Source organism: Neodiprion lecontei, chromosome 4 (assembly GCF_021901455.1).
Source record: "Neodiprion lecontei isolate iyNeoLeco1 chromosome 4, iyNeoLeco1.1, whole genome shotgun sequence".
Classification (NCBI taxonomy): domain Eukaryota; kingdom Metazoa; phylum Arthropoda; class Insecta; order Hymenoptera; family Diprionidae; genus Neodiprion; species Neodiprion lecontei.
This window is the reverse complement of record NC_060263.1, coordinates 33,142,385-33,161,675: the sequence shown is the minus strand read 5'-3', so window position 1 is coordinate 33,161,675 and position 19,291 is coordinate 33,142,385. Positions and strand designations below refer to the sequence as shown.

Below are 19,291 nucleotides of genomic sequence, written 5' to 3'. Positions count from 1 at the left end.
CCATGCGGCGGTAATCGGGAAGCGAAATCGTGACGCATTCGCAAGTCGGCCTATCATAATATGATATAATAAAATTGGAAACGGCGGGTATCCCCCGCAGACAAAGAGCGTACATTGCCGAGCGTACCTACATCGGATGCTAATTGGTCCGCATTATTCCCGTATAATATGCATGAGGGTGGAGAGTAGTCGAAGGGCGCCGAGGGGCAAACGAATGTAGCATCTATAATTCGCGGTGTAATTTATCCCGCGGGCAGGCACCGCGGTAATTCCAGCGAAACTAGACTAATGCCTCGGCGTTACTGTTACGACTACTGAAATATGAAATCCACGGGCTCGTGTAGCCGCGATGTGTGCACCACCGGCTACTTATAACTCTCGGCAAACCCTGCAGTGCCACTGCCATGCCGCCCGTGCTAACACGGCAATCGCGGTTCCACGGTATCCACCGCTCACCTACGCCAACATAATTCTGTAAAGCGAGCTTGTTCCGCTATGATAAATGCCCTCCAGGCGTTACTCAAAATCCTCGATCTCCGCCGCTGGGTATATCGTTGCAACATTCGCAGGATTCTTCGGAAGCGGATCCTCGGCTGTGCGGTGTAACTTGATCGTGTGCAATTGCTGGTAGCGCAATTCTAGACGGAGCAAATTCGCAATAGACTTGCAATGGCTGACCTGCCATCCGCGGGTTGCCATTATACACTCGCACCTCTGCAACACATGATCGCGAGCGGGATTCTTGAACGTTGGCAAATGAAGAGGATCGGGATCACGCGAGATGAAGGTGAAAATCCTTTCTAATGACCGTGTAATAAAATTATAATTTTTACTTTTCAAGATTCGTGTCTGTTGGTTACTATTATTCAACTCGCGCTTGTTAATCACGATGATTCCGGGAAAGGTACGAAAGTAATCCCGCTGCACGAGATTATGGAAATTTTACCAATTTATTGTCTAGAAACCCTGACGCCGCGGTGTAAGAAGTAAAAAACCGTAAGTGAACACAACGATTGTGGGATTGAATCTTAATTGCCGCATGTAGTAATTCAAACTGATCGACGTTGAATATCGTATAAAATTGGATCTAACTATAGAGTGCGGGGAAACCGGATAATTACACGACCATTGATCAGGTGTGGCTGAGAGTTAATAGCGATAACTGGAACAACAAATCTAATTAAAGCTGGAGCAATCCTATGCCGATCGTAAAGACTGTTCCCTTGGGAATATCCTGGCTGTGTCCGTGGATACGACGCTGAAGCTTGTGAAGCTGCAACGCCGTTCCGCTCCCCGAGATTTATAGAGTTGGGTGTAGACTTCGTAAGTAACGCGATCTAGAGAGCCTCTCGGCTCTATACATGTATAGTCGCGATATTAGCGGGTGTGAACGTCCTGCTACAATCGCCGTTAAACCCCGGTTTCAATAATCAACTCCAACTTAGTAACCTGATAGCGATACCTACCCACAGAATTTAGATCCATGAATCTTTCGCCCGAAATTTTTCTGCGATCAAATAGCAGCAACAACTGTGTTCGAAACAATAACAAGGACAAAAACGTAAGAAAAATTGTTAAACATTATTGCGCCTGGTGAATTACACCGCCGTCGTATACAGAGCCCAGGCTACGCGTCGTTTCGGACGCGCATTCAGACTCCTAGGACTCCAAGAACCTGGCAGTGTTCCAGGTTCCTGGACGCGGTGCGCGGTAAAAAGCTTACACAAACGCGTTTGTATATAAGGAATGGTGCGGGTAAGAAGAAACAGGCCGGCGCTCTACAGCGACTCGACCACTCCGACCACGTGTGCGAGCCATCTACGATGAACAATTAATAATCCCGCCATCTTGACAATATAGAGAAGTGGTTTTTCATTAATTTCGAAGAAAGGATCGCGTGCGTTTCCAGTCGCTCGCTGCTCGAACAGCTCAACCTCCCGTGCCTTCGAGCCTTCTGCAATTTAGTCCGATGTCCAGCCGAGAAAGTGTCGAGTAGGTATCTGTGAAGGGGTGAGCGCAGCGATAATTCTTTTATTTTTTCGCACATAACATCATTACAGTAGTTAATTACGTACAGTCCTGTGACGTATAACGATCAGGTGAAAGTTACACGATCGTTGAGGAGCTTCTCTCTACTTGGTAGAAGTATATTTCTACTAAAAGTGATGGTCGTGCCAATTGGATGTCGTTTGCTGTAAATTTTCGTAATTTTGGAATCCTCCAGTTAGATGTCAGAAGTCTTTCGTGAACTGCGGTGGTTCGAATCGCATCTTACGTTCGAAAGCTTGCATGATAGAACGCAAATGCGAAAGCTGCACACAATTGAACCGATTTAATTGAAATTCGCTACTTCCTTCAGTTACACTCAAAAGAATCGAGAAATGGATATTCAATTTACGTGGTGAAGAAATTTTGGATCAATATATTTGCCGATTAGTTCAACTACGAGATCATATCTATCGTTGAATCCAATATATGCTCAGCATGGAACCCGTTTCGGAAGCATGAATTGTACGAATTACACGGCGGATGTAACGGAATTCTGACCACATCCTCTTTGTTCCAGGCGGTTCGCATAGTTGTTTGAGCCTCACGTAAGATTTAATCGACAGCTAATATCGTAACGATAATCTTTAATAGCGCTGTCAGTGTTGCGCCACTGCTCGAGTGAACAGCATGCAGCAAGCAAACATTTTGATGCGTGTGCCCCAAAAGATATCCTGCCAATCTTTTTGATAGATCACAACATGACCCAGTATACCCATCGTTGTAGAAAGCAATGAATGCTCGCTATTTCCCAAACGGAAACAACGGAGAATAGTTCGCGTGGCAAATTTAGTCCAAGGATTGAAAAGGTCGCAATAAAATTGCAGAAACTTTTATCCACGGGGATAGGTGGTCAAACCAGCGTATCAAATTGTTTGAATTACAGGAAATTTCCGGTTAATCGCCGCCTGCTTTGCAATCGTTACAAAATTATAAATAATGGAAGGACTCCGGTGTTTCGACATTGCACAAGGCTGTAAGGTATATCCGACGATTATTCATAAAAGAGTATTGCCACGTACAAACTGGCAGTATCGATTCCCAACACGTGTCTAGAACTAGATCAGATCGTTTCTTGACATGCGTCTGTCGATTCGATTGATGGAAATGTAAAAAAGAAAATCTGCCACAATTATCGCATAGCGCTGAAGTTACAAATATGGCTGTGGCAGTCGGTTCCCCTTTCCCCGCCAAACTCCAAAGGTAAGTGTACATGCGCCTACCTACATGCCCGTACGTACTTGGAAAATATAACTCGAAGCGCCACTCGCCGCCAGAAGAAGTGAGATCTTCATTACTAACAACGGTGACGCGGAGTTATGATTTACACAGTGCGGTATCCCTAAGATAAAACTTGATAGCACTAGGATATCTCTTTGATATACCGTCCGTTCCGAAGTCTCTTGGAACTCCTTGAAAGTTTCCGATTATCCGCGGGAACGTCCCGTTCAACTCTCAACTTAACCAATCGTTTGTTTAATTTTCTTCACGTTATCAATTTTACGGTAGTAATTGAAGATTGCGTTTTATTCATTCAAGTCCTGCGAATCGCCCCTCTTCTCTCTTTCTCTGCACTCTGACAAGATTGCCGGCGTCTGGTGTCGTGCTCGGAAGTCCATATTTATTCGTACAATTTTTCTTCTCATCAAGATCCTTATTACAGATGTACCTAGATAACATTGCACCGGTATCCATATAGTAGGAACGTCAATAAATTTTCCCGTCGGATATTGATTTAGAAAAAAGCAAGTGCAGAGTAACCGCAGGTAGAGACGGTCGCGTAAGTGGAGATGATCCCAGATTAATGCCAGGCTAAGGTCAATTTTTTACTCGTCTCTCTTCGTACTTTTTCCCTCGTTATTCCAACTTGTTTGTCTCGTCTCGAGAAACCTTGGAATCGGGAACGTCTTGCTTACGATGAATCTATGCATTAGATTTTAGATATCGCAGCTGCCCGAGGAAACCTCTCGTAAAAGAAGCTGCAGTCGCATTTCACCTGAAGCATTTGCCGACAAGCACCACCACTTCCTATAAGGTACCTATCCCCTGCACCAGACGAAACACCGCCGCATCGCGCATCGGCGGCGAACTCCTCTCCTGTAACAAATGTATGTCGCGTATACCTGAACGACGTACGTATCCTCGACTCTTTAAATACTAGAATCGTGCCTTACCCGCGATGTAACGCAACTAGGGGATATTCTCAAGTACGAGTATAAGGTTGTTTAATCCCGATCGATAGAATCGTGTTACTATCCATTTCGCTGTCGTGGCCTCGGGTAAAAAGATTCAGCCCGCGATGCCTTCAGCGATACCAAGCGAGTAATAATTGTGTATAGAGGTATCGAGCTACTGCAGATGAAACGCCAAAAAGATTGCCGAAATAATACTTATACGTTATACGTGAACCGAGTCCTTCTCACAGATCGTAAAATACGCGAAATCCGGAAGGCAAATGATTTATATGGTTTCAGTTCTTCATGCCGGTATTTACCCAAGGCATGAGCCATTCGTTTATTAAACATGATTCTAATCAGCCAGTTTGTTCCTGGCCTTTACGCAAACGAGTATCCACACTGGTCCGTCCACGTTAATTGGGAAAATCACTTATTAGCCACACTAATGTCAGCTTTATCGGTACTCAATTATTCGTCGTTCCCCTCCAAAAGTAAATTACGTACCTGCAACAACGAATATGTACGACGATGATAACACCTGGAATTAAGTTTGCGTGATCAAAATTTTACCACTGATTTATTGGGGTTCAGGTATAACGAGTAATTTTTTTTACAACGTGCTCCATGGTCTTTCTTATGTATTAATCATTGCGCATTACTTATTAGGTATATTACTCCACAACGAGATACAGATATAAATAGATGTCGGTACAGGTAGGTATGTGCACAAAGAAAGCGAGAGGAGGATACTTCACTATCGTAGACGTACATACATCTTACCCAACACGTTTATGGTGTGACGGAATGTTCAATTTACGTCTACTAAATTTCAATATATGACTAGCGCGCTCGCATTTGCAAATTATTACCCCCGTAGGTTCGAAGTCTGAACGTCGGCAGACTGATCCTTTTTATTGTACAATAACTCGTCAACGGCAGATTACTCAAACGACCTGCATACAACGAGCCTCGGGTCCCGTGAAACCGTAGCCGTTCACCGGAGTGAAGGTTCAAGTCTTGTAAAGAAATCGCGATGCTTCTTTATCTTCTACAAGGATAATGATTCAGGTATAGAAATCCATGCGTGCTTTCCTTAAAGTTATAATCCAAGAGCGTTGATCACTTATGCATTTAGAAACGCTCAGTGCCATTGACATATTTAATCGATGCGACTCTCGCGTACAAGCCATAGTTGTTACAGGTTGCCCCTTGCAGCCTCTTCCGCTGGGTTGACACCTTCCATATGGGATACATAAATTAACTCTCGTTATAAGCCGTCTCCTGGAAGGAATTCTCCACGCTATGCACCGCATCGACATCGGCATCGCTCGTCCACTCGTCGCCATTCTCCGGGAATGGAACTCCTGCCGCAAAGTCGTATATACTATACCCACCTGCGGGAAAACTACACGAAAGATGGATGATAATAAATCTAGCTGCAGAGTTTTCATCCCGCTTCCGTCTCCACCTCTCGTGACCTCTGCGTCCGCGTGCCTTCGGGCCGTCGACAACTTACTCGGCGTCCCATTATGGGAGAGAAAACCCTCATTTTATACATTAGCGCTCCCACTGACCGACAAACTTTACTCTTAAGGTCCGCGCTCACATCGGTTCAAAACACCCTGCAGCGAGTCATTACTGACGTCTGATCACTAGGATAGCTCGTGATCATCGGATACGAAAATGAGGTCTCTATGCACCGTCAGCGGCAAACTTCTCTGTGTCACCCTGAGAAACGAAACGGAAGCGCGCATGGTCGAGGACCTTGCAGAGGATCCCTCGGTTCCTCTGGGTTCCGATATTTGCCCGTGCCAAAGAGGGACGCGACGACCGGCGAACCACACCGATCATTACGGTGAACACGGTCCTGGTAGTTTCTCGTTGATCACAAGCACCAGGGTTAGCAGGTGACTACCTTCGCCTCCATTCGCTTCCCCGGCTGCGAAGATAGCTGTCCTTGCTGGTCGATCACCAGATGCTCTCCAGGCACCTCTCGGTAGAGCTTACAAAGGCATGTGGAGTGCAGCCATGCACGGTTTGGTTCTGACTTAGGATCAATGGAGTCACGATTCCCACGGCATCTTAAGGTGCGTGCTCTCAGTTTGCGCTTAGCGTGCACGCACTTTCTTTACGAAACCGTAAGGTACTTACGTATCTCTGTCGGTTATTTACATTTCTTTTCTTTCACTCACCGCGCCACAGTAATTACTATCAATTATTCTACCTTACCCCAATGACGATACGTGTGCATACACCCATTGTGTCTAACGTTTTCCCCGACAGCTGAAGATTAACCGCAAACTACCGAGGTTTATCGGTAACTTTGTATCTGAAATAAAAGGAACCAGATTCGTTTTCATAGTGTTGCGAATCGCGTTATACGAAGAGCTGTAATATGCGTATACAATGGGAGCGGAAATCACGGGCGTAAATCGGTGACCGGGTGATGAAAACTGGGCTTTGGGAACGGCGAAAGAGCGAGCAAAACGGTATAATTAAAGTGTCGCTTGGTCGGTAGTGCCGCAAATTTTCTACAAGCAAGGCAAGATTGCACCGTAAACATAATTGCATAATGCTTGAATCAGTTCACTGGCACGATTAACTCCAGGTTAGAAAGGTAGATCGTTGCGCCGACTCCTGCCGTGTTTACTTTGCGCCTTTGCCAAGTCAATCAAGGTTAAGCGAATCGCGCGCCCAATCCGACAACGCTACAATACTTTTACTCACAGTATGACGTACATGTCTTATGTTCACCGCACTCTAAACTAGACTATTTGCTCTACGTGTAGCAGTTCTCGCTCCGCTACGGCTACGACGTGTAACGGAACAAGTTCTCGAACGAGCCTCCCTTCCTTTTCACCGGTAAAAGGAAACTGTGGAAAAAAATATAAGTGCCATTCAATTGACCGTATACCTGTCCGATTTTGCGATGCTAAACATCAACGCACATTATCCGCATCAATGCAATGTCAAGGGAACTCCCTAGTCGATTTAAAAAAAAAAGGCGTCACAGCCCCATTCTATACTTAATTCTGAACAAAAACATTCCAACCCATTTTCATTTCACGCAGAATTAAAGAAATGGCATGAATGCTAATAATTTAATTTACTATCGCACTTTTGTAGAATCCGTGCTATTTCTTTATATTTCTGCATCAAATGAAAATGTACTGTAGTGTTTTTTTTTTTTGTTTTTTCTTTTATAATTTTGTAAAGAATGCCGCTCTTAAGCCCTTTTTCGCGTTTGAAATACGTGGACTTCGATATTTGGAGATATATACGACAACGTCGAAATCGACCAGGGCACCCCCTTAAGCTGCTTTCACGTAGGCACGTTTATTTTTTCCGCTTATTGTTTTTAATACCGACATCCCGATTATAGGCACCCAGCTGATTACTTCGAGGCGACTCGCGCTCGGCTAACTATTCAAATTAATTAAACCGTAATATCGCTCTGCTCCGCGTACGTGGTTACGAGATATCAATAATTAGTATACCAAGTATATTAATGAATTAGAGGCGTTTAACGGCGGCTGTCAATTCATATCAAATCATGATCTGGGGAACTAACAATCTGAATTTATAATATGCGCAATTTGCAAGAGTATATTCTCACGAGTAATTATCTCCTAGTTCCCGATGTAGTTTCCTGAAGTTTCATTAAACGTCCGCAGAGCGTTATGTCTAAATAAAACGTACAAGTTTACAACGATTCCGATATCTTTGGATTAGATTCAATTTCACCCATGAATAAATTAAACGGACCCGCAGGCCTTATGCAATACCTACGTGGGGGAATATCAGGATTTTCCGTACACGGCGGTCATATTGCCCTAAGTCGCTACAGCGGCACAACTTTTTTTGTGCATTTCTTATTTATTTGTTGATTTTCCAAGTCTCGTTTCGTCTGCGAATCTCTCTCCCATTGATCCAACTGAACCACTCGGAAATCATGTCGTTATCATTCCTGGACTATAACCGCGTGAGCTTCTCGTAGCTATTAAATCATGTCAGGTAATGTAATCTAGAAAGCGTTCAACTTTAATAAACTGCCCGTTGAGGTCTCTCGTAACTTAAAACAGTTAAAACTGATATCAGTGATTGGCCATTTACTACAGGTATTTAAACTCCGTTATTGCGGATATCTGGTCAGCAGTATTATTTCTATAATCGCACATAAACCGTATGTTATGCTATGCATCTATATGCGTACCCTTCTAACTTGCGTTTTCTTGTTACTTATCTCACGCTTGTCAAACGTTTTCGATTCACTCTTCGCGCTCGCTAGTAGCGGAATTTTACTATCGCAATAAAAGCAATCACAGTAATCATTCGCCTGTTTGATGATTCTGAGTATATAGTGAAAGTATGTATATCTCTGCACGTTAGTACGCCATGCTAAATTTCTCTGTATGACCGCTCGAATACTGGAACAGAGCCGCAAAATTATCGCAGATATGCGCCTCTTTGGAAATTTCACTGCGGGCGTATGATCAAATTCCTCAGAACAAAATATAGACAGGAAATATTTGTCAAGTGAAAATACTACAATTAATCCGGAAGCGTGCGCTTCCTGTCGATAACTTAGTTGTGGGTACCTTGTGCAACGTATTATCAAATTTTACGTAATACAAATCAGATACGGGACAGGAGTAACATGAACAACAAATATCCATGCCAATTTTAGCTGATACGTGAGCCATGTATATGACAGTGTTTGATGTTCATAAGGCTTGAAAGGACAGAACGCAGTATTCAAAGTGACGCGAATTGAAAAGTATCTCTAGTTCCTGAGTAACGTAACAAATTTCTGTCGGAAGAATTTTAAAGAAACAAGCATAAGCACTATTTTTGATTCCGGGTTCGTTAGTCTTTCCTAGCTTCTTAATTTCTCGTATTTTTTATTGTTCTTCTTCATGAATATTCCCTACTCTTTGAGTTGAATTTTAAAATGCCCCCAACAAAGAGAAATATAAATGTTTCGCTTGGTTCTCCGACATATGCACGTGTATTCAGATTGGGCAATTTACCGTAACAATTCATATCCACACATGTCAATTATCATGTACATACAGCAGATTGTAAAATACCGCGGTATTCCCACAGTATACGATACTATTGCACTAACATCAATAATGTAACAATTACGGTGAACGGTATAACAATTAACAGGAATGCCAGATCGTCCAGGTTGAATAAACAAACTCGTACTGTAGTGAAGACTTTTTTACTCTTGTCCGCTGAATGGTAGGTTAGATTCAGAATCGTGTTCGGAATAAGGAAAACGTAGATACCTAAGGTGTTAATTCCCGATAATTATAGGAAAGAACGTGGTTAAAAAGTTTATTATCATCGATCGGGCAAAAAGCAGACCCATGATTCATGGTTTGAAATTCTGCCAAGCACACATACATTGTATTTTACATGAAATTGTAGAAGACATCGAGCGAGAGGCCGATTTTTTGGCTACGTAGAAACGCCGTGGTTCCCACCCGCGAGGAAAAAGTTATGAGGATGAAGTGCGCCGTCAGGTAACGTGGACTTGGTATGCAGAATCGGACAACCCGTTCACTACGTCCCGAATGAAGCAATTAAAAAATTAACTTTTGGTAGCAGGCAGCACTTACCGCGATGACCCTAATGTCTTAATTCACGTCAGTCAGAAAGTGCTATCGCACCCTTCACTTTGTGAATACACTTCTTTCCAACGGCACCATTATCTAACCTAAATGCACCTGCAGCAACAGATACTTCGTACCTACCTAATTGGCAAGAAATTACGTCACCGCCCGGTCAAATATAGCGCGCGTTATATACATGTGTGTGTTTTCCGAATGAGGCGTATAAACGGAGTGATTATTGTGTTTGCAATAATTGTAAAACAGATCGTTGAATTCCACAATTCATATGGTACTTGCGTTCATTATACATATACAGCTCTGCTCCTTACAGCTAATTGTAAAACAGGAGACAGGCCCCAAAAGAAAGTCTCATTTCTTTATAAGAAATCTGCCGCAGACTCAATTTAAAATGACAGTTTATTAAAATCCGAGCCGATTCACTTGTGGCCTGATCAGTTTCAGCTCCGATTGGCTACGGTACTTGCTGCAGGTATATGCAGCCAACTTTTTCCTACACGCAGACGCATCTTCGACCGCCCCTGTTCTCGTTGTCAGCACTAAATGAACCATCAGGGTCCCCATAAATCGTGTGGCTATCAGATCTGTGCCGTGGACTGGGCTCCTCTACCCTCGATATAATGAGGGACCACCGCCCAGTGTAATGGAAGCACTCTCCGACGGCGTCCGCAGATGTCCGGTAGATTGACCCGGCCGTCCTTCGCCCTCTGTGTCGTGCCAAATACAATCGCACGTCCCAAGCAAGACCGAAGGCCATCTTCGCGATGCCGAAAGCGCGCACTGGAATCGTCCTTCCCTTTGCGGATCAGGAAAAATTTTCATAGCAAATTTTCGAAGTTAATTATGTGAAATAGATTCGACGATTATTCCTAATATTTCGGGCTAGACTCTGGGAATTGGAAAATAACTTTCGCGGATCAATTGCTCATCTTGATCTTGGCTGGGCGGGGGAATATTCGGTCAGGTGTGTTGGCGGGGGGGGGTGGGGGGGGGGGGGGCAGAATGAAGGCTAGGCCTTCATTGTTAATTGGCTGGATAACAAGTATCGCAAGCATAAGCGAACAGCGACTATGCAGTGTAAATTACGTGACGTTTCAGTCAGGTTGCGGCTGGATAGGGTAGCGGACGTGGAATCAGTATTCCACGACGCGGCGCCTATCGCTTCACCTCTCTGGCTAATTAACTCCCAGGTTCATTATCGACACCTCCGCACACTTGGGGATTGTCTTAATTTAAGACTCAACCTTTCAAGTCGCGGCATACGTCACACCTTGTCCTGTCACTCTTAAGATACTCGGATAGTCGTTGCGACGCAAACTATTCCCACGCGGTATAATTTATTCCATTATCCGTGACAGTGTTCAATTTCGAATCATCATCGCACTCTCGAGAGGCGATTATTTCTTTTATTCAACAATCTCAGGCGATAGAACTTGCAGACTGCGTGAGCTGAGATATCGGAAAAATTATACATCGTACAGAAAGTAGATAGTGACTGGCTATGCGGCGTGTCGTATGGCCAATTTCAATGCGAGGTATTGAGATGCAAATTGGAAATATCCTCTGGGTGCAAACGGCAAATGAACGGCAGTGAAACCCCGCCGTTTGCTGGCCGTAGGGATTTAGCTTTGCATATATGCATCCGTGCCCTGCATTAAATTAGTTACGCTTAAATGCAAATCGATCAGCTAATCGATCCTCTGCGCGCATAGCGTCATAGATTGTAGTCATTGCTTTGTCAATTGAGATAGGATTCTGCATTGCCGCAAAGAGTGGGTCTTTTATTTTCACGATATCCCGGTTAGACTGAATTTCGTTGACGGAAACCTTCCTGCAGATGCATTATTGCGACACGATTTGCGGCAGACCGCGTATGATGCCGAGTCAGAGGATCACGGATGACCAACAGGTGGTTGTTTATATGGAGATGAATGCTGCACCTGTGCCTTGGGCTCATTGGCGAACCCGTCACACTGAATCTCACTCGATCGTGACCGATACCCACGCTGTAGTTGCCTAGCTATCTATTCGCGTAATTACTTGTGTCTGAAAATTGAAATGACCTCTACGAGTTGCGGCTCTACTGGTGCCCACCAGCGACCGCGCGTTGAACTTCATTCCCTACACACCGCTTTACCTACTTTCGAACGAGAACGACACCTTGCATTTATTTTGCAATTCCCCACTCCTGCACGCGGAACAGCGGGCAACGATTCTATTCCTATCTTTCACGGCGGAACAGAGCAAGAAATAAGCACGTCACGCAGAAACGTGGGAGGAGGAAAAGACAAGGGGTAGAACCCGCTGTTAGTCATTGTTCGACTCGCTGACCATGGGGGAAAAGCATTTTATCGCACGCCCTGCCTGATATTTTCGAAATCTTGAGGATATACTGCGGCCGGTGTGAGCATCGAGCTGAACCTAAACAAAAAGAGTTGGACACAGCTGCAGTTTATTTGTATATCGTTGTTGTATCACGTATACGTTGAAGACTAGAGGATAAAAATATCGAATCACACAACATACAAATGTAATATGTTTTATATAACACAGGCATGAATATGGCCGTTTTTCATACCAGTGGGGCGGGCCTAAGGTGCCACTTTTCAACTCAGGTCACTTAATTAAGCGGGAGTAGAAGTATAAACCACGCACTGGGGGGAAGTGCATTATAGGAACGAATTTTGTTTGGTCATAATTTCATTTTCGGTATTACACTTACTCAGTATCAGGTTACCCCTCGTCCTGATAAATTAAGCTGCAATGTTCGCGAAACGTCGGCAACAAATCGTTCCCCAACGCTACTCCATCCCGAAAGCCAAGTCTTATTCGGTATTATAATTGCTGCAATATGTGGCCAGCATGTACCCACTCACTACCGATACAAAGATTTAACCAACTATTGGGATAATAGTGGAAAATGGCTTTGAGAGCGAGTGTCAGAAGATGAATAACTAATCCATTTCGACTGCGATGACGAAATATTGTATCTAAGTAAATTTATTCTAGCGTTTTCTAAAATCGCACGAAAGACGGAAAAAATACAACTGGCTTCACGGTGGTTCATTTACGATTTTGAGAAGCAGAACCGTTTTGTCACCGGATTGAATGGTAGGAATCTTTACTAACTAATTGGACGGTCAGGAAAGTAAGAACAACATCGAGAACATCGTGGGATAAGCAGCTACGAGAGAACGGAATTTATTTTTAATCTTTGTTGTTACTCTTAAAGCGCTGAGCGTAGTGATTTGAGACCGTGCACAAACATGTCCTGCCGTAAAATTTTAGTACATAAACCATAGAAAGAAGAAATACCTACTGGTCGTATCTTCGACATACAGTTGAAACTCTTCGACTTTGACTGATAGTTAGTTATTACTAGTCTTTTCAAATCAGACACGTCTTGCTTTAAGGAGCCATATTTGTTATCACATGTACAAAATACATGCGGTAGGTTTACAGTTATAATCAACAGAAACTGAATTCGAATAATCCCTCGAATTTAACAATTACTGGATTCAAGGAAGTAACAAAACTTCACTTAACATACGGTTGTAAAAGGCACACAATGAGTTTTTATTTTCACCTGGAAACAGTAGTCTTTAACGCCACTTCACTTATCTCGTGTTATCGTTTTCTTCAGTCATTAGATACATCAGGCATAGTTTGTACTATCACTTTTCTTTTGGGATCATAAACGAAGTTGTTTGATTTGAATATGTCGCTCTCGTAGAATGGGTGTAGATTATGAATATCTATCTGCTTAGCCTGTAAAGACAATTCGAAAGATTTAACACAACAATTCATATTAAGAAAAACCGTGTGGATGTATAAAAGTAACAGTTGTAAATCAATAATTTACCTTATCCATTAAATCTTTTTCAGAAATTTCAATGGTTGTAACTGGTCCACCTTGGAACGCTCTCTTGAATGTCAATGTATCCAAAGTTATTTGACGAAGAATGTAATACAGCAACTCGCTGTGATCTTTTTTGTATGAAAGATATTTCTGGAAAGTCTGTAACAAAGTTGATGTGTTTTTGATAGCGACATGAATAGTCTATGTGCATAGACTTTACAACATATCATGCTACTCACTTGTCGCATAGATTTCATAACAGAATATTTCTGTGTATCTACGAAGCTCTCAAGCATCATTCTGATAGCAAGATTTACGTCTTCTTCTCGCACATGATCCCTGAGATGCATTTTAGCACTTGCTTCTGCCATTCGTATCATACTTTCAATATGACGAACCGTAATTGGAAGGCTTCCTGTTGCCTGGCCATAAAAATAGAGAGAGTCAAAATTCACAGCACAAGAAAACAAGAAAAAATGTCGCCCAAACCGAGCAGCCACTCTAACATCTATGTTCAACACATGACAGTTTCTAGTGAAATGGTCTATTATAGAAAAATCTTATCGATTAAATTTACTTAGTAGTTGTGCCACTCACTAAACTCTCCTGTCTCAATTGACTGTACATTTTTGCCACCTTATCTTGATCCATATTAGTAAGTTTAGGATGGATGTTTTGTCTCGCATACACAATATATTTCTTCAGGAGATCTTGTGGAATGGACAAATTCGTATGATTTTCCTCAAGACTAGGTGGAACTGTTCTATTCGCATTATTAGGATGATGTTTAATGTGCGAAGCAATAACGAACTTAGCCAAATGCCGATCTTGCATTGGATCTACTTCATCCCGCACTACACACAGAATATCGAATCGGGAGAGAATCGGCTCCGACAAATTTACCTGTAACAATGTTCAAAAATTACCAGGAATAAGAACTCTTATACTTAATATTTTACCTACGACAAAAAATATACTACTGTTTTTCAGCTCTATAATTAACGAGATTCAAAAATATCAAATTAATGTTTGCCTCAATCCCCTAGCTGGTTTTTTTTTTTTGGCATCGGGCGTATCCCTTGAAAAATCAGGACTACTTCAATACATTTTTAAGTACCTTAACATTGTTTAGGCAACAGATTTGCAAAAAGTACTACCAGTCAGGAACTATCAGTACTACTTGCCTAAATTTGAACTGAGGAAATTTAAAATTTATTCATGCAGAAACTATGCACCTTACGTTTTCTGAAAAAGTCATGCTGGCATCGTATCGTCCACCAATTGGATTCGAGGCTGCTATAACAGAGCATCTGGCTTGTAGAGAAGTGACGATTCCAGCTTTTGAAATAGAAATACTTTGCTGTTCCATTGCTTCGTGTATAGATGTTCTATCCTGGTCGTTCATCTACATATACAGTCAAGATTGATGTACGTCAATATTTTTCACACTGATTTCGAACGATCATAAGATCGTATTTACTAACTTTGTCAAACTCGTCTATAAGGCAAACACCCTGATCTGCAAGAACCAAAGCACCAGCTTCTAACGTCCATTCTCGCGTGGTGTGTGAACGGCTTACATATGCAGTAAGACCCACTGCAGAAGCGCCCTGACCTGTTGTGAATACAGCTCTGGGTGCAATTTTTTCGGTGTATTTTAAGAACTGTGATTTCGCTGTTCCTGGGTCTCCACAAAGCAAAACGTTTATATCACCTCTCACTTTGTGCTTCTGGCCTAATTGCAAAAAATATTTCAATATATCAATCAAGCATGTAACTCTTTTGGAAACATAATAAATTCTTGTATATCATATTCTTCAATATGGCGTACCGGGATTTTTTGATTCTCCACCGAATAAAGCAAGTGCTAGCGCTCGCTTTATGAATTCGTGGCCATAGATGGATGGTGCAATACTAGCTATGATACGGTCAGCTACCCGATGATCTTTGCTTAAGGCCAAAATACTGGAAACATCCTCATCAGTTAATGATTGAACAATTTCTTTGCAATCCTTTACAACAAGATGATTGGCTAACAATACCGTTGAAAATACAGGAAAGCCCTATAATAAATACATTAAATTGTTAAGAGAATACAACGAGTTTATAATTGACATTTATTTTAAGTAAAACTAGTAGCCACAGATTTTGACATATACATTTTACAATGTAATCACGCTACATTTGTGCACATAAAAGTATAATTTACCTGTTCAGTATTCAGAGAACCGTCATAATTATTACTATAAATGGCAGTCACGTCAACTTCATCTCCAGGCTTACATCGATCACAGAGATCGGCAAGCAGGATGCAGTCCTTACTGCGAGGTATTCTCCCGGCTGGAATTCTACCTGGAGACTCTTGTATTGTTACCTTTTGATAATTTCGATAAACCGTTTGCTCCATATTAATCTGAAAACAATAAATAACGTGATATTGAAGTATGTTCAGCTAAATTTTAATACAAATCTGCTAAAAAATTACTGTAAATGATTTTCAACATAATTACGGTGAAGGGTCCACTGCTTTGACACTCAGGACAAGAGCCAGGATCAACTTCTTGACTTTGCATTTGCGTGAACGGGCCAAGGACGTATCCACACTTTTTACAATCATATTTAACAACTGACAACTGTGGTAAAACTCCCGTTGTGGCAGTGACAACGCCCAACGTCCTCACCAACTGGTTCAAATGTAACTTTCTGAAACACAATGGCACTTGGACGTTACAATTACGATGTGAATATACCACATCAACTTGAAGATATTGGTACCAAGTGTCGTTATACAATTTCACATGATTAACGCAATGTAATTATAATTTATATATTTACTTCTCCCAAGTCTGAATTCATGTATATTTACCTGAATGTTCGCAATTCTTCAATGAGCGGCAATTCTGATATCCTGACATGGATTTCAGTGGAAACTCTCTCATAACTAGGAAAAATAGTTAGAACCAGGTCCTTAGCTACTTCATCAAATATTTCTAACATTTGCACAGGAGCTTCGGGTAGAAAGTATGCCAACACATGTTCCTTTCCAGCGAGAATAGGGAACTCCACAACAAAACTAGACTGTAGCATAAAAAATTATTGTATATCGCCAAAAGGCATATTGTAGTAAGATAAGAACTTGCTAGAATATGCTTCTCTACGTGATCTTTGTAAGAGATTATCATTAGTTTTAAAAAATGTATGATATATCGTGTTACCTGATTACTTTCACACATTCGGCGTATGCGCTCCTTGTACATGTGATGTCCTTTGGCATTGACGTGTGTTCTTAGGAAACTCTTGAATCTGTTAGCAATTTCAGTACGTGGTCCCAACATCATAACCCACTCTTTGATAGTGTGACCTTTCGTGTCTTCTAAATTCTCAATGGATTCGATCATCTACAATCAAAATTGAATGCTAATCATTAGAAAAAATGTATCAGAAATTAATTTAGTAATAATTCTGTTGAATTTCTGTACCTCTGAATCTTCAATTTCACCAGCAGCTGCTTTTTCAGCCATTCGACGCTTTTGTTTGGGTACTTCGTCATCATCGCTTTCATCTAATAAGTTGTAGAATAGAAAATAAAGTTGTATGTTTAGATGTTATACACATCATCACCTACTTTCACTTATGAATTAATGTAATTTTACCATAAAGAAGATCTCTATCATCTCTGATAATTCCAGCTTCACGATCTCGCTTGCGCATTTCTCTTTCTGCAGCCGCTCGGTCCCCTTGGGATATTTCAGAATAGTCTTCGTCATCGACGATTTTTGGATCATAACGATCCAAGGCAGGCATTGGGCGATAATCACTATATGAAGAAGAGTATTTAATTGAAAATTAAGACTCTCACATGTTTCATACATTAGCATGTTTTAGTCTCAATACACCACTCACGCCTCCATGTTATCGCCAAATAATTCTTCACCATCTTCTTCTTCCTCGATCATTTCGTTATCTGTATCAGCTCCGAGCAAATTGCCTTCATCTTCAAAAGGTTCTTCCATTTCGTGAGGCGGTGATGTAAGCTGATCTCGTCTCCCGGAAGGCACCGGGGAACTTGCCTGACTCTGTTATTATAAATAATCAATGCAATTTGCATACAAACAGTTGTGCTTGTGAGTTTAGGTCTTTGACTTAGTGAAAAAAAAAACAGAAAAATTTGCCAAGTCATTTCCAAACATACTATAAACAATTATATCTTCAACAATGCAATAGACGATATATTTCATGTGGAACAAACGTTTGTTCTGAGGTTTTGTTTGGTTAAACACAGGCTAGATGTACATACACAACAATACGTCAGGAAAACAATACCGATGGGATAAACCACTTACCGACATTATATGACGTTGTTAAAACGATATATTCGGTAAGAGTATATTCTCGGAACAAAATCAAACTACTTATGTTGTACACACAACAAAAACCAACTACGGTCCGATTTGACGCGTGGTGTGTGTATACAACAGTTACACAATTTGGCGGCAAACCTTGGAACTTACAACGAAGAATAGATACATGACATAGATATGAACCTCGTGCTTCTATCCCACTTCAGTCTCAAGCGTTGACTAAAGATATGTAAAGATACACAGCCCTGGGTCATTTTTCGTGACAGTCTGACGGGTCTGGGTGGGTTTGAGGATAATAGCAGTTTCACGTATTATCAACCAAGTAACAACTGACCACGCCGGTAAAAGAAGTCGTTAACTGAAGAATTTATCTTCATTCAAAGGCTGACCATCGAAGGGCCTAGCCGCTTAAGTTTGGAATCGGCAGGAAAGATGAAGTGCGTATTTCTTGTCCGAAATGTAAAAACTGAAATCATTACACATCATGTCATATCATACATCATACATCATACATAGTATTAGAGTTCGAAACCAGAATTTGGATGTCCGGATGTTCGAATGTTCAGAAAGTGACGTCACCCAAAATTTTTTTGCTGTTGACGTCATCCATTTATAGTAATCATAGACAACGAAAATCTGATAGCCGAATTCCTCAGTCCGGAAACAACCGCGCAGTAGAGAGGACGTATAAGAATCGCGCTCCGCAGATTTCGAGTACCGGGTTCTCTACCTCCTGGATCCTACGCTCCGGGTCCACTTTCTGGTGCTACTCGAGTTCCAGGACACGCGCTCCGTAATTTCTGCACTCCAGGTCGGCTACCTGGTGAAATTAGACTTCCAGGATAAGCGCTCCGTAGTTTCTGCGCTCGAGGTCCGCTACCTGGTGAAACTCGTCTTCCGGGACAAGCGCTCCGTGGTTCCTGCGCTCCGGGTCCACTTTCTGATGCTACTCGAGTTCCAGGACACGCGCTCCGTAATTTCTGCACTCCAGGTCGGCTACCTGGTGAAACTAGACTTCCAGGATAAGCGCTCCGTAGTTTCTGCGCTCGAGGTCCGCTACCTGGTGAAACTCGACTTCCGGGACAAGTGCTCCGTGGTCCCTGTGCTCCAGGTCCGCTACCTGGTGAAACTCGACTTCAGGGACACGCGCTCCGTAGTTTCTGTGCTCAAGGTCAACTACCTGGTGAAACTTGACATCCAGGACGGGCG

At 42.2% G+C, this 19,291-nt stretch overlaps 1 protein-coding gene across 1 annotated transcript; it reads right to left on the bottom strand.

The window, feature by feature from the left end:
• Window positions 1-13,031: 13,031 nt before the first annotated feature.
• On the bottom strand, window positions 13,032-18,218 carry LOC107220575 (DNA replication licensing factor Mcm2). The gene is made up of 15 exons (XM_015659232.2): window positions 18,065-18,218; window positions 17,625-17,797; window positions 17,375-17,538; window positions 17,201-17,283; window positions 16,937-17,119; window positions 16,588-16,799; window positions 16,232-16,424; window positions 15,931-16,134; window positions 15,553-15,784; window positions 15,206-15,456; window positions 14,962-15,126; window positions 14,319-14,624; window positions 13,961-14,143; window positions 13,725-13,880; window positions 13,032-13,630 (listed from the first exon to the last, which is right to left on the bottom strand). Exons 1-15 carry the CDS (start codon window positions 18,068-18,070, stop codon window positions 13,502-13,504), a joined length of 2,640 nt encoding a protein of 879 aa, XP_015514718.1. The 5' UTR covers window positions 18,071-18,218; the 3' UTR covers window positions 13,032-13,501.
• Between the last annotated feature and the right edge of the window lie 1,073 nt (window positions 18,219-19,291).